General features: G+C 37.7%; 1 protein-coding gene across 1 annotated transcript in view; it reads right to left on the reverse strand.

The window, feature by feature from the left end:
• The window catches only part of Wdr17 (WD repeat domain 17), a 93,587-nt gene extending 80,322 nt beyond the window's left edge, over nucleotides 1–13,265 (reverse strand). Inside the window, exons 1-2 of the mRNA XM_032918773.1 lie at nucleotides 12,036–13,265; nucleotides 4,366–4,494 (exon numbers count right to left, since the gene is read on the reverse strand). Of these exons, the coding sequence (XP_032774664.1) occupies nucleotides 4,366–4,494; nucleotides 12,036–12,101 (195 nt within the window). The 5' untranslated portion in view covers nucleotides 12,102–13,265. The remainder of the gene's footprint in view (nucleotides 1–4,365; nucleotides 4,495–12,035) is intronic.
• Between the last annotated feature and the right edge of the window lie 3,032 nt (nucleotides 13,266–16,297).

The following is a 16,297-nucleotide window of genomic DNA, read 5'->3' on the forward strand; positions in this document are numbered from 1 at the left end:
TTTTTACGTATGTAGGTGCCCTTGTATTTGGGGCATAGATATTTAGGATTGAGAGTTCATCTTGGTGGATTTTTCCTTTGATGAATATGAAGTGTCCTTCCTTATCTTTTTTGATGACTTTTAGTTGAAAATTGATTTTATCTGATATTAGAATGGCTACTCCAGCTTGCTTCTTCTGACCATTTGCTTGGAAAGTTGTTTTCCAGCCTTTCACTCTGAGGTAGTGTCTGTCTTTGTCTCTGACGTGTGTTTCCTGTAGGCAGCAGAATGCAGGGTCCTCGTTGCGTATCCAGTTTGTTAATCTATGTCTTTTTATTGGGGAGTTGAGGCCATTGATGTTGAGAGATATTAAGGAATAGTGATTATTGCTTCCGGTTGTATTCATATTTGGATGTGAGGTTATGTTTGTGTGCTTTTCTTCTCTTTGTTTTGTTGCCAAGACGATTAGTTTCTTGCTTCTTCTAGGGTATAGCTTGCCTCCTTATGTTGGGCTTTACCATTTATTATCCTTTGTAGTGCTGGATTTGTAGAAAGATAATGTGTAAATTTGGTTTTGTCGTGGAATATCTTGGTTTCTCCATCTATGTTGATTGAGAGTTTTGCAGGATACAGTAACCTGGGCTGGCATTTGTGTTCTCTTAGGGTTGTATGACATCAGTCCAGGATCTTCTGGCCTTCATAGTTTCTGGCTAAAAAGTCTGGTGTGATTCTGATAGGTCTGCCTTTATATGTTACTTGACCTTTTTCCCTTACTGCTTTTAATATTCTTTCTTTATTTTGTGCGCTTGGTGTTTTGACTATTATGTGACGGAGGTGTTTCTTTTCTGGTCCAATCTATTTGGAGTTCTGTAGGCTTCTTGTATGCCTGTGGGTATCTCTTTTTTTAGGTTAGGAAGTTTTCTTCTATGATTTTTTGAAGATAATTACTGGTCCTTTTGAGCTGGGAGTCTTCACTCTCTTCTATACCTATTATCCTTAGGTTTGATCTTCTCATTGAGTCCTGGATTTCCTGTATGTTTTGGACCAGTAGCTTTTTTCTGCTTTACATTATCTTTGACAGTTGAGTAAATGATTTCTATGGAATCTTCTGCTCCTGAGATTCTCTCTTCCATCTCTTGTATTCTGTTGGTGAAGCTTGTATCTACAGCTCCTTGTCTCTTCTTTTGGTTTTCTATATCCAGGGTTGTTTCCATGTGTTCTTTCTTGATTGCTTCTATTTCCATTTTTAATTCCTTCAACTGTTTGACTGTGTTTTCTTGGAATTCTTTCAGGGATTTTTGTGACTCCTCTATGGGCTTCTACTTGTTTATTTATGTTTTCCTGAATTCTTTTAGAATTTTTATGATTCCTCTCTGTAGGCTTCTACTTGTTTATTTATGTTTTCCTGTGTTTCTCTAAGGAGTTCTTCATGTCTTTTCTTTGAAGTCCTCCAACATCATGATCAAATATGATTTTGAAACTAGATCTTGCTTTTCTGGTGTGTTTGATATTCCGTGTTTTGCTTTGGTGGGAGAATTGGGTCTCGATGATGCCATGTAGTCTTGGTTTCTGTTGCTTGGGTTCCTCGCGCTTTGCCTCTCGCCATCAGATTATCTCTAGTGTTACTTTGTTCTGCTATTTCTGACAGTGGCTAGACTGTCTTATAAGCCTGTGTTTCAGGAGTGCTGTAGACCTGTTTTCCTGTTTTCTTTCAGCCAGTTATGGGGACAGAGTGTTCTGCTTTCGGGCGTGTAGTTTTTCCTCTCTACAGGTCTTCAGCTGTTTCTGTGGGCCTGTGTCTTGAGTTCACCATGCAGGTCGTTTGTAGCAGAAAAGTTTGTCTTACCTGTGGTCCCCAGGCTCAAGTTTGCTCGCAGGGTGTTGTCTATGAGCTCTCCGAGGCCTCAGCAACCAGGAAGATCTGCGCCGCCCTTTCCGGGAGGTTCCGTGCACCAGGGTTCCAGATATCTTTTGGTGTTTTCCTCTGGGATCAGTACTGTGTGCAGCGTGCAGTCTCTTCTGGTTTCCCAGGCGTGTCCGCCTCTCTGAAGGTTTAGCTCTCCCTCCCACGGGATTTGGGTGCAGAGAATTGTTTATCCAGTCGGTCCCTTCAGGTGCGGTGGCTCAGACGCAGTGGACCTGCTGCTCCTGGGCCCTGCTCTTCCGATCTCCAGAGGCCGTTAACAGTTTCCTCCTGGGCCAGGGATGTGGGCAGGGGTGGGCAGCTTGGTGGTCTCCTCCGCTCTGCTGCCTCAGGAGTGCCCGCCCGACCAGGCGGCGAGAGCTCCCCTCCAGGGGGCCTGGTAGCAGAGAGCTGCTGAGGGCAGGGACCCGCCGGCCCAGTTTATTTTTTAAAGAACCACTTAAATGATTTTAACAACTTTTAAAATGTTCTCAATGATATTCAAAAACAATTCTCCAAAATATTAGGTGTTTATTTTTTTGAACAATTCATTTGTTTTTAATGTCTCAAGTGTGAATATAATACATGTGGTTGTTTCCCACTGGACTCTCTTCTACCTGTCATTTTCTAGATGCATGACTGCGTGCTACTTTTCGTGTTTGTGTGCCCCTGTGTGTGTGTGTGTGTGTGTGTGTGTGTGTGTGTGTGTGTAATTTATTTAGTTTAACCAGGGCATATGTGAATGCTGTGTTAGGATAATCCACCGGAACCTGGTGGGGTCCTCAGTGGCTCCACAAGGGAATGTAACAATTGCCCCTTTCTCTGAATGTGTCTGTCAGGTCCCAGGGAAACTCAGGACAAATGGGTAACTTGGTGGTGGTACTTAATAGAGCTTTCTCAGCAAGTACTTACTACAGAGTCCTGGCCTGCCCCCTACCCAAACCTGTTCATCCAGGGAGTCTCCCTGCCCTTTCCCCAGCTTCTCTTTTCTATACAAGTCTGCTATTTCAGCCAGGAGATCTCTGTGTCTTTCTCTGTCTTTCTGTGTCTCTGTCTCTGTCTCTGTCTCTGTCTCTCTCTCTCTCTCTTCTCTCTGTCTCTCTAGCTCTCTGAAATAGTTCATAGCTCAGTAATTAGTTTTTAAACTATCAATTGTGTAATAGATCCAGTATACATTCTGGGTGGTTTTATTGTGTTTGTATGGTAAGTGGATGGGGTGAATACACCATTTTTCCTATTTTATTTATAAATTCCTCCAATAATAATTCCTCCAATGATTTAATTTCTTGTTAATTTGTCACTTGAATTTATTATGTTTTGTACCTTCATTAAGGTTGGTCTTTTTCTTTTAACATATACCAATGAACCTTCATGGTATATTTTAGAGTGTAAAAAACTCATTAAACACTATATCTTTCTTTCACCACATACTTAAGGTAAAATCTTACTTGACAACATTAGACTATAGTTTCCTACGTGATCAAACTTCTATTTTGTCATTGCTTTAGCTTGGCCTAATGCTCTCCCCACTGATTTTCTTATTTTTATTTATTCACCATCCCAGCATAGGACTTCAAAACCACTCCTCCAAAACATGTTTTCCACCCAAGATCCTTAAATTCACAGTTCTCCCCAAAACTTAGCCTGTATCATACAATCTGTCCTGGTGTATATGTCATAGTCTATGTAACCCTTCCTGAATCCATTTTATTATATAAACGCCTCTCAGGCCCTTTCTCTTTTGAAGAGCATAAGGTCTACAAGGTTGAATTTCTGCACTTAAGAACAAGCCCTGATGGTATTTCTCAGCATTTCAATATCTTCTCCTTTCTGCTGTACTAGTAAGACTGCAGTGAGTGTCTTGCATATCAAAATTTGAGTAGTGACATAGCCATTTCCTAAGACTTCTCTTTCGTCTGTAATTTTGACTCTTTCTATAACAACAGCTTTTCTTAGGTAACTTTGATGACATGGGCATTTACATCTGGCTAGCAAATGCAGGCAATAATCATTTTAAGTTGTCCTGTTTGCGTAATTGTCTACTTTGTGTTGTTAATAAATTTTAAATAAAAACCCATTCGCAATTTAAGGTATCTGTAGTAAGACTAAACACATCCAATGCATCTAACAACAAACATGCTAAATGTGCTAGAGATTCAGCATACACTGCTGTACATGCAAGCACTTACGAAGAAACAATGCCATACAGCGGAAGAGCAGTAAATGTAACACAGACACATTCTTCATCCCCTAATAATAATTCTTAAACACTTTTTATTTATATACCATGATTTTAAAACCAGTTTAGATAAAATTCAAAAATACAAGTTTAATTAAGTTTAATGTCATTGCTTCTAATTTACAGTTAATATACATATTCAAAGGGAAATTACAAATATCAATTAAATAAGTTAATGCAAACATTACTTAAAAATAACTATATGTGCTATAATCATAAATTGAAATAATCAGTGCTATCAGACCTGGTATATATAGATGGCCAGGGTTGCGCAGTATGCAAATCGGTCTCCATTGGCAGCACAAACGTCTTTGTTCCATGGCTGGCACCCAGCAGCCAGCAGTCCCACTTGCCTGACCTGGGACATGGTTGCCTTAAAAGCAAATATGAAGAAATGTCAATCATCCTCGTCATTTGATAAACCTTTTAATTTTACCTTCCCTAATATATGCCTTTATGCACTGAAAATACATTTGTGGTAATATTAATCTCAGCTTAATATTTACAGACAAGAATAGTTTAAAATGCCAAATCGACTCCAAACCAGGCAATTGGAGATAGAGAATGAGATCATAAGATCATGAACAGCATAAGATGTGAACCTACATAGGAATGTTTCAGGGCTGATGGGGAGTAAAGGGCAAGTAAATATGGATGGGCATGGTTTTAGAACCACTGAAGAAGGTCATACAGTGGCCAGGAAGGCAGAGCATCCCAGAAAAACAGCAACACCTAGATTTTTCTGTGACCAGTACCAATCTTCAAATATTGACAATTCAATCAAGGTAGCAAATTCAAATTTGAAATAAATTGTTTGAATGTTGGGACAACCATGACCTATTTCATTGAGCCTGCTGTTTTTACATTGACCTTCATCCTGGGGGAGAGAGAGAGAGAGAGAGAGAGAGAGAGAGAGAGAGAGAGAGTGAGAGAGAGAGAGAGAGAGCATTTGAAGCATAAATTTCAGATAAGACAGATAAACAAGGTGGGATAGCAACACCGACAGTTGTGAGGGAGAAAAAGAAAATTAGAAACTGTATTTGAATGTCACTAGTAGTGTGACACGAGAATAAATGTTTAAGTAAACTCTGTTTCTTTTCCGTTGCCATGATAAAGTAACCCAAGAAAAACAATTCTCGTAAGGAAGAAGTTATTTTAGCTTACAGCTCCAGGTTAGTTAGAGTCCATGGTAGCTGGGAGCCACAGAGGGAGGAGCATGAAGGAACCTGTCACATCACATCCATAATCATGGACAGAGAGTCATGAACATAAGCAAGCCCTGTTCACCTTGATTCTCTCCACTTACATAGCCCAGGCCCCACCCATAATTAAGATGGGTCTTGCCACATCAATTAATCAAGAAAATCTCCTACACATGTGCTCCAAGGACCATCTGCCAGTTGATTTTGGAGTCTGTCAAATGGATAATTAACAGAAACCATGTCAATAACCCTCTGCGATGGAGAACTGCAAAAGAGCAAATGGTACCCAGGAGAGAAACCAAGAATGTGAAATGAAGACCAGCTCTATTCCAGGTATGATTATGAACTAGAATTCAGCATGAACCTTGGATGGCTGTTTATTGAAGCTACATTTTGATATATTGATCATTTCTTCTGATGCACAAAACTTATTTTTTAAAATGAACTCCTATATGTTCACCTTTTTCTTTAGATGACTGTGTTTCTTATGTAATTACAAGGCAGTGCCTTATTATCATTGTGAATTCTTTCCTATGATTTTATTCTAAGATTTTTAATTTTTCTGTGTAGGACTCCCCTGTAATTCTACATGAATGTTAGGATGGTTTTTAATTTCTGCAAAAAACCCACCATTTAGATTTTGGTAGGGAATGCACTGAATTTAAACCCTACACTGTCATCTTACTCGCATGAGATGTGTTTCTATTTGTCTTTGATTTCTTTTAGTATTGTTTTGTAATCTTACTAGAAAAAGTATTTTACATCTGTGGTTAAGCTATGTATCAGATACTTTATAATTTTGAAACTATGATAATTGGAAAAATTGTCCTGATTTGAACTTGCAGCAATTTTTATACCTCAGCTTCTGGGGTAGGGGTGGGGATTGTCAGAGTAAGTCATTATGCCTGATTGTTGGAAGGCTTTAGGTTATTAATCCAACCTACTTACTAATTATAGAGCTATTTATAGTTATGTTTCTTCAGGGTGTGATGCTGGTTGGTTTTCTTTTTCTATGAAATTTTCAGTTCATCTAGTTAATTCAATTTGTTTGGGTACAGCTATCTTTAGTACTGTTCATAACAGTTTTAATTTCTATGGCAATATCTTGATACTTGCTTATGATGTTAATAAGTTGTCCCTGCTCTTTTGTTTTCTTACTCATCTGGTTTGCATTTGTCCATCATGATCCTCTTTTCAGGGAATAATTTTTAGATTCATTGAGGTATCTCTAATACCTTTCCCGTCTGTTTCATATAACACTCCTGGGCTATTTATGCTATATTTTGACTGAATACAGTCGATTCACTCTCTTTACATTAAGGTATAACATTTGATTGTGGTTTAAGATCTTCCTTGCTGGTTGATATCTAGGGCTAATTGTTCTATTTTGTTTCTGCATTCATTGCATCCTGTGTTCCCATATGTTGTGCCCTTGTCTTTGTATTTAAGTCCATCTGGTATTATTTGGAAATTTCTGATTTTCATGTATTGCTTTTATAAGAGGGCTATTGCCTAATTTACACAGATTGGATAATTTAACTGTTACAACTTCAAATTGCCTCTCAGCATGATTAGAGAATGTACATTGTCTACATTGTCTAATATACCAAACCTGGGAAACTTCTTTATTAGAAGAATGTATATGCAGTTGCTGAATGAGCTATTCTGTACTCATGTCTATGGACCTAATGAGACTGATATCCACAGTACTACGTTTTCCAATTATTTTATAGTTCCATGGTCTCCATATACTACTTTCTTGATCTTCTCCATGTCATTTTTAGTACTTTGGATACTTTGAAAATAGTTATCATAAAGTCCTTGTGTGTGTGTGTGTGTGTGTGTGTGTGTGTGTGTGTGTGTGTGTGTGTGTATGTATTGCAGTTTGGGGGTTGAATCCAAGACCTCATGCACACTAGGTAAGTACTCTACCACTAAGCTACATTGGCCCGAGCCCTTCTCCTTATGTTTTTAGACAAAGTTGCCCAGAGTGGCCTTTAACTGGAATGTGTGAATCATCTGCCCCAGCCTCCCAAGTAGGTGAGATTACACACTTATTACCCCTCTTTGTTAGGACTTCATACTTTTGGTTAAAACCCTGACATTTGAATTAGATGATTTCATAGTTCTGAAAATTAGGTTCTCCCTAGTCCAGTGTTTTCTGTTTTGTTAATGTTTTCATTTATTGTTTTGTTTGCTCATCTATCAAAGATCAGCACTTTGGATGTAAACTTACTTGAGTTGTTTAAGCATATGCCATTATCTGCATATATATATAATATATACATATATATTGCATATATATATATATCAACTCTCTAATTTTCTTTACTTATATGCTGCCTTTAAATTTTGAGACTTTAAAAAATGTCTCCAAACAATGTTAAAACAAAACTATAGGAAGCCTATGAGTAAAGTAAATTAACTCTTTAATTATTCTTCAACTAGCTGCAGATAGGAAGACATGGGCTTCCAAACACACAGGACAGGTGCAACGTGATGGTTTCTTCCCTGCCTATCCTTCTGAAGCAGCAGTTACTGCTCAGAACCAATCCATGACATTAAAGGCCCACCCTGCCTCACAAAATCTAATTTTGGAAGATATGCACAGCTTTCTACCCTGAAATTTGAAGTAGCAGGCAGGCAGTTGCTTCTGTGTTAAGAATTCAACCTTACTGGAATTAATTTATATTTTACAACCATGGAAGTTGCAAGCCTTTACTTTTCCAAACATTCAGTTTTCCAAAATTCAGTTCTCCAAAGTACCACAACAGATTATGCTAGTGCAATTGGCTAAATAGAGGGACCAATTCCTAATTCTTTTGATAACTTGCTGTTATTTTAGAGGTGTTTAGCACAAAATAATATTCCTTTATTTGAATATAGCATAGTTTATTTATCACTCATGTATAGAAGGAACCATTTGCCATATCCTCATTTTTTTATTTTCAAAAATTATATAATATTGGAATTTCTTTCTTGGTATATAAAATTCAGTATGTCTTCCATCTTAAATACTTTTTGCAAATCTAAGAAACAGTAGATTGCATTCCTTTATTTGTTATTTTTATTTATTTATATTTTGGTTTTCTGAGACAGGGTCTTGTTAAAATGTCCAGAAGGCCCTACAAATTCACTATGTAATATTGTCTGGCTTCAAATTGCAGCAATTCTCCTGCATCTATCTGAAGAATACTAGCATGATAAATGTGTACACCGTCCCCAATCTTAATTCTCTTTAAAATTTTGAACAGAATACTCTTTATAAGCCAGCTATTAAAATAATAAACAGAAAATAAAATTTATTTCTTAAAATTCATAATTTTGAGTGATTTTTAAAATAACATGTGTCAATAAAAAATCAATACCATTGCATTACAAAATCCATATTGGGTATTCAAATAAATCCTAATATTTGGAACATTAAGACTGATTTTTCAGGGCTGGAGGGATGGCTCAGTGGTTAAGAGAATTGACTGCTCTCCTTGAGGTCATGAGTTTAATTCCCAACTACATGGTGGCTCACAACCATCTTTAATAGGACCTGATGCCCTCTTCTGGTGTGTCTGAAGATAGCTATGGTGTACTTGTATAAATAAAATAAATCTTAAGAAGAAGAGACTGTTTTTCAACAGGATCATAAAATGGAAATAAGACATATAAATTTTATTAGGGCAAATCTGTTACTAAGGAGACAAAATGAAATCCCAGAAGCCTTTATTATTTTGGTATCAGCATGATTAATGATTCTACATCACTACAAACAAAAAATCCAACCTAAGGAACATTTTAACGCTATTTTTATGATTCTAAGTGTAAACTGTAAGAAGTCGCCGTGTAGGACAAGCTTTTTACTGTGACAAGTAGCGTTTTTCAGATGGAAGAGGAAAGACTCCTCACCCTTACTGCTTCCTGTTGCGTGTGCACTCTAAGCATGTGTTCCTCCTGTGGCGTGTACACTCTAAGCATGTGTTCCTCGAGAAAAGCAATCCTTTTGGTGTAGGAATAACATACGCACTTCACTGGAGAAATGCTAAGCAATGGAGCTCACTGAGCAATGAAGACATGGTGGGGTGAGGAAGAAAGCCTTTGTATTGGTGAAGCTACATACATACAGCTGACACTGTTAGTGGCTGACAACAGGGATATTGTTTTCAATTTGTTAACTTGGGTTCTAAGTTTGCTTTCAACCCTAGATACAAAACATGCATGTGAGCACACAGACACACACAGAGATTATGGGAAATGTACTCTTTGACAGTCAGTGGATAAAATGAGACAGAAAACAAGCCCTAGAAGTATTTTACATATTAGATTTTGAGAGGTCATTGTGTTTACTTTCGAATGTGTATTATTATAAAATGAGTATAGTTAAAATTTAAATATAAATTATATGGAATTACAGTAATGCCAAAAATAAATTATAATAGCAAAGTTTGTATATGTATACTTATATATTTATGTCATAAATAGTACAAGTGTAAACTTACTGCTTTCAATATTAAGTTCACACATTTATGTAAATTTTCAAACTCTACATTTTGAGTTTGAAATTTTTAAATTTGAATTTTTAAATCAAAAATTCAATTAATTACTTATTAACCTTTACAATATAGGATATACATACATATACACAACCTGGAAAATAAACTGGATGCTTAGAAATGATGAAAACATACATTCATGTACTGGTTTTCCTCAATGACTATGAGTTTCATCTCATCTGTGTCTGTATACAAATTAATGAGACCTGAGCAAGAAGAAGCCCAAACTCACAGAGATGACATGGCCAATTTAAAGGATAAACTGTTTTTGTGATGAAAAATCCTTCTTTTAATGTCTTGGTTTAGTTACAAAGACCCATAGTAATATAGAGATGGAAAGGGAAATATTTTCAGCCCTTATAATCTCTATGTGATGCTCCAAAAGCACTTTAAATAACATACATTTAAGTCAAAAGCATTTTTATTAAAATCAATCCTTTCTTGACCCCAAATTATACTATCATCTTCTGGGCTGCACTTCAAAGAGAATCTTTTCTGAAACATGGAAATGACTGTGTTATCGTATTTAAGGGTGTGCTCACACCTAAAAGGGGGCAGTGGCATTGGAGTGCGGTATTTGCGCAATGTGTGGAATGGAGTAAAAGCCATAGGCTGAAATTTTCCCATTGTTCTTTTCTGCATTATACAATTTACAATTTACTTTATGCGTGAGTTTCCTCAGAGGCAGATGGCTACTGGATCCAGAGATGTTTACCATCTTGTTCAAAGAAGCAAAGAAACAAAAAGACTATCTGGAGAAAAAAGTCCCCAGATGTGCACTGCTGAGCATTTGTTTTAAAAAGAAGTAAAATAATAAGATATTTGTGACTGATGTGATTAGAACAGAATGCAAAGAAGTAAAGAAAAGGGGGGAAATACTGCATATTTTCAGTAGTTTGTGTCCTTGAATGGCAGTGAGGAGAACAATGCTGAAACCTCACAATGATGCTCACAAGTTAATGCAAAGAAAATCCACAGTTGTCTTCTAAAGATCAATAAATTCTTTATCGAAAAGTAAAATTAAAACTAATTTCTTCTAAGGTAAATCCACTATGGCATGGCACATTTTAAAAATAAGATTTTGCTTTTTACTATTACAATGCTAACCTACACTTTTTTCAAAATGGGCCAAATTGCCATGGTAACAGTTTGACTCCCTTTGAAACATAAGCATTTTAATTTTCTTAAAATTTATCAGATACAATAGTGTGCTCAGAATCTCTGTTTTTCCTCTAATAATTGTATCATAACACTAAATATTAACATAAAACTGCCTTTATTTAACTAAATATTTTTATTTATGGGAGAAGGTCTATTTTTCAATATAAATCTTATTTTTAATCTTAATTTTTTTATTGGTTATTTTATTGACATTTCAAATGCTATCCTCCTTCCCAGTTTCCTCTACACAAACCCTGTATTCCCTCCTCCCTGCCTCTAATAGGGTGCTCCTCCATCTGCTCACCCACTCCTGCCTCAGCACCCTAGTATTCCCCTACCCTGGGTCATCAAGGCTCCACAGGACCAAGGGGCTGCCCTCCCAGTGATGCCAGATAAGGCCCATCCTCTGCTACATATGCAGCTGGAGCCAGGGGTCCCCATGTGTTCTCTTTGGATGGTGATTTAGTCCCTGGGAAAGGTGTGTAATAGTTACTATTTTTATACACGAGTCAGGTACAAATTACCATTTTATAGTTCCATCTTAAAGACAGTGTTAAAATATTACTGTGAGTTTATCTAGACCTGTGTGATGGCTCAGGCCTATCGTCTTAGCTACTCAGAGTACTGTGGCAGGAGTGCCACCGGTTCAAGACCAGCTTAAGCAGTTTAATGAGATCCTGTTTCAAAATACAAAAAGTAAAGGGGGCTGACCATAGACATGAAGGATAGAACACTCATCTAGCATGCAGGAGGCTTCAGGTTTTACTCACAACTGAAAAAGAAAATAATCTAGCATTGAAGTGGGAAGGGAGTTCCTGGTCAATGTACAATTATAGCTATCCTCATAAATTGTATTCTTACTTTTAAAATTGATATCATATCCTCAGAATTTTGTATTACAGAAATGTCTGCAACAAAATGGATGGAACAGAACTTTACAAGAAGAAAAGCAGGTAAATAGAGCAAACCTGACAGAAAATTATAATTGCAAGATAAAAACATCTTACTCTTTGTAGTCCTTCATACCAGTCATCCTGCTCAAACCAATGGGAAACGTAAGTCATCCAAGCCATAGACTGCTTGCGCTTTAATCAAGTCAGCTGGACAATAATCAGCGCCTAAAGTAACAACAACGTGTTTCAAGCAAACAAGTTTCACCAGGACCTCCCCGGGAAATCATGTTCAGTACAAGAAGCTAATACTTGGCAAACATTTCAACTGGAAAGTTTTATTAATTTACAGATAGCTCTCGAGAGAAAGCCCAGTCAGGGAACACAAACCTATATTAGAAAGTGAAAACTAAAATAATTTATGCTATGTAGTTCCAGAAAAGACTATCAAATATTAGGCCTTAATCTCACATTCTAGAAACACTTTAGAATTGATTGTTTTAATGAACAATCAAGTAATTTATAAAGGTTAACAGGGTTTTAAATTTCAGAAAAATAACAAACAAGGAGCAGAAGACAGCAGTCCTGTGTTTCTGCTTTTATTGCAGTTCTTGAGAGATCTATTAGAAATTAAATGCTCCATAGACATTCCCACAAGCCAAATTGATAGAGGCGACCCTTAATTGAAGTTCCTACTTCCCTGGAGACTCTAGTTTGTGTCAAGTTGACAAAAACTAACCAGTATTTTTAATATGTATTGATATTTATCCTAAAGCTCTTGTGTGTATCCTCTCATCCTATTCTGTGAGTAATGGGCTTTAAAATGTTTAAATTTTTCCTCATATCGTCAAATTTCCTCTTCTAGGTGTATTAATATCTAATATTAAGAAACATAGGTTGATTACTTGTGTAGATATAAATTGTAAGTTCTCCCAAACAATGTATAGGTGAGAAGTATTTGCTAGGTGAATTGGCACACTTAGTGTCTGGGAACTCTGCCATCTAGTGGTGGTACCTATGAATAAATGGCTAGTAGTATTGATACATGGAGAGGATACAAAAGATGTATTCAGAATGAAGTGAGATTGCAATCAGGTAGGAGTTACAATCCATTCTTTTGTAATGAAGTGGCTAACCAAATCGCTTACTAAAAAGTTTGAGAGGTTAAAACAAAAACCTACATCTGGTAAATATGTTTTATAATCATGTCAAAACACCAACTGTGTATCATGTTCATATAAACCCAGTTTAGTAACTTGTTACACATTGTTTATGAGGCACATAGCAGCTATGTCTTATGTACTGGTAATCAATTTATTCATTTACATTTCAAATGATATTTACCTTCCTGGTTCCCTTCCACAAACCCCCTCTCCCCTGTCCCCTTCTTCTCTATGAGCATATCGAAGCAGATACTGAGACATTTTCAAAAGCACTACTTTAACTCTTTGGATGAGAATGCCCTGTGAAAGCTCACCTCGGTGTACTTAGTTCCACAGTTGGTGGGGTTGTTTGGGGGTGGCTTAGGGGGCGTGGCTCTGTTGGAGGAATTGTATCACTGGAGGTACATCTCAGACTTTAAAAACTGGTGCCATTTCCAGTTAGTCGTCTGCTTTTTGTTTGCCATTGAACATATGAGTTCTTGTCTTACTGCACCTATACCTGCACCTGCTGCCATATTGTGCCTACTGTATAGCCTTTAACCCCTAGGAACTGTGAATCCAAATCAACTCTTCTCTCTGTAAGTTGCTTTAGTTAAGGTGTTTTATCAGCAACAGAAGTCACTAGTAGAGGTACTTAATGTTTTCTAAAGATTTATTTTTGTTTTAATTGTGTGTGTGTGTGTGTGTGTGTGTGTGTGTGTGTGTGTGTGTGTACATGAGTGAGGGTACCCTCAGAAGCAGAAGAGGGGATCAGATACCCAAGAGCTTGAGTTGGAGGTGGTAGTAAGGTTCACATTATGCATGCTGAGAACTGGACCTGGGTGCTCTGCAGAAACAACAAGTGCTTTTAACTTCAGCCCTATAATTTAACCTTATTTCTAATATAAGGGCAAACTATTTCCTGTCATGTCATACCAGAATACATTTAACATGTGTTTCCTGGTCATATTCCATTTATTTTCATTTTATCTGACTTCATGTCAGAGTTTCTCTCTTACACCTTTCTGAGGGGCAGAATTGAAACCCTTGGTTGATCTGTAAGAAAATGCATGTCAAAGTCAATCAGTGGGAACCGAGACAGGAAGGAACAAGTCACAGTGAGACTTTTTTGCACGTATTTGCACCTCAGAATCTGTGTCCATCTGTATAAATGCCATATATTTATTGACCATACATGTCAGAAGATTATTGTGCAGATTACACAATGAAAGAAAATGATGGAAATCAAATGTTCAATGTTAACATTTAAAATAAATGTTAGCACTTAAAATAAAATTTTAAAAAAGAAGTAAAGTATTTTTTGAAGGCTAAATACTGTGGGCATAAAACACTCAAATCTTAATATTGAATTAAATTAAAAATCTTAATATATTAAACTGACTTCTATATATTTCTCTCTTCATCTTAATCTTTTTATAACTTTGTCATGGACCGACTCCATATCCGTTGCTATTGCCTTTGAGGTTGCTTTGCAACCTTACTTGCTTTGCCCAGTGATGGATGGGCAACAGTCACATCCTTGTTTCCATAGCAGTCCATGACTGAAGGGTTGTTTCCTGTACATCTTTGTGTTTCTCAAATCAGCATGATAAGAACATTCTATAGTCGTGCTTCTCAACCTTCCTAATGCTATGACACTTTAATACAGTCCCTCATGTTATGGTGATCCCCAGCCATAAAATTACTTTTGTTGCTATTTCATAACTGTGATTTTGCTACCATTATGAATCATAATATAAATATCTGATATGTGGGACATTTGATATGTGATCTCTATGAAAGGGCTGAGAACCATTGTTCTATGGCTCTTCCCCTACTCTAAGAAGGATGATCAAGAAAAGTAACGTTCTGCTCATTCTCTAACATTTGGCCTACATCATTGCTGCTCTGATTCTACATTTAGATTTATCAGTCCCATTTTTCTTGACATTTCAGATCCAGATATTGACTAAGTCTGAAATATTGCTATTTTTTGCCTATCCCTTTTACAGCACTAACTTTCTTCTCTCCACTGTATTTTCTCCTGAGCTGTAGTAAAAGTACAATTGATTCCTAAAAGTAAAGTGTGAGGTACAGTATTGGAATGGAATACCTGGAAGTACCAGGTTTGCATTTGTGTTCACAACCTTTCCAAAAAGTTTCAACTAGTAGACTTGGAGGAAGCCTGCTGGAGAATCTGAGAGGATCCTTCAGTGTAGAGGGCCGCTATAACATTCGCCACCACAAGATGGTGCTGGCTTCCACTGCGCCCCACGTGGAAGGCCAGGATAGCTTCCGCCATTGCAAGATGGCGCTGGCCTCTGCCGCGCCAGCCGACTTCCTTTCAGGAAGTTAACTGTGTGCGCATGTGCAAGAGTGCCTTCGTGCCAGGTCTTTGCCCACTCCGGGGCGTGCCTAATGAGATCATGGGTATGCGACCAATCAGGTGTGGATGCGCTGTGCTAGGGTGTATATAAGCCGCGCCATGCGGGCGCGAGGGGCTTCTCCTTAAGATTGAATAAAAGTTTTGGCTGCAGCAAGGATTTGTATGTCCCCGTGTGTTTTCTTGCTGGCGAGGTCGCGCGCGGGACACTTCAGTGGCACTGATGTGTGGAGTCCAACTCGCTTTCTATGTTAATAGCCCTATAACACTGTACACTTTCCTGAATTCTACCCTTAGATTAAAAAGGAGTCCTTCATGAAGCAAAGAAGTGCAAGCTGACAGGAACCGGATGTAGATCCCTCCTGAGAGACAGTCAAATACATATACGAATGCCAGCAGCAAACCACTGAACTGAGAATGGGACCCCCGTTGAAAGGAATCAGAGAAAGGACTGAAAGAGCTGAAGGGGCTTGAGACCCCATATGAACAAAATGCCAACCGACTAGAGCTTCCAGGGACTAAGCCACTACCCAAAGACTATACATGGACTGACCCTGGGCTCCAACCTCATAGGTAGCAATGAATATCCTAGTAAGAGCACCAGTGGAAGGGGAAGCCCTTGGTCCTGCCAAGAGTGAACCCCCAGTGAACGTGATTGTTGTGGGGAAGGTGGTAATGGGAGGATGATGGGGAGGGGAAGCCCCTCTAGAAGGGGAGGGGGAGGGGTTAGGGGGATGTTGGCATAGAAACCGGGAAAGGGAATAACATTTGAAATGTAAATAAGAAATACCCAATTTAATAAAGATGGGGAAAAAAGCAGTCCTTCAGCTTGCTAGAGAGAAGAAAGAAACAAA

Source organism: Rattus rattus, chromosome 13 (genome assembly GCF_011064425.1).
Source record: "Rattus rattus isolate New Zealand chromosome 13, Rrattus_CSIRO_v1, whole genome shotgun sequence".
Lineage (NCBI taxonomy): Eukaryota > Metazoa > Chordata > Mammalia > Rodentia > Muridae > Rattus > Rattus rattus.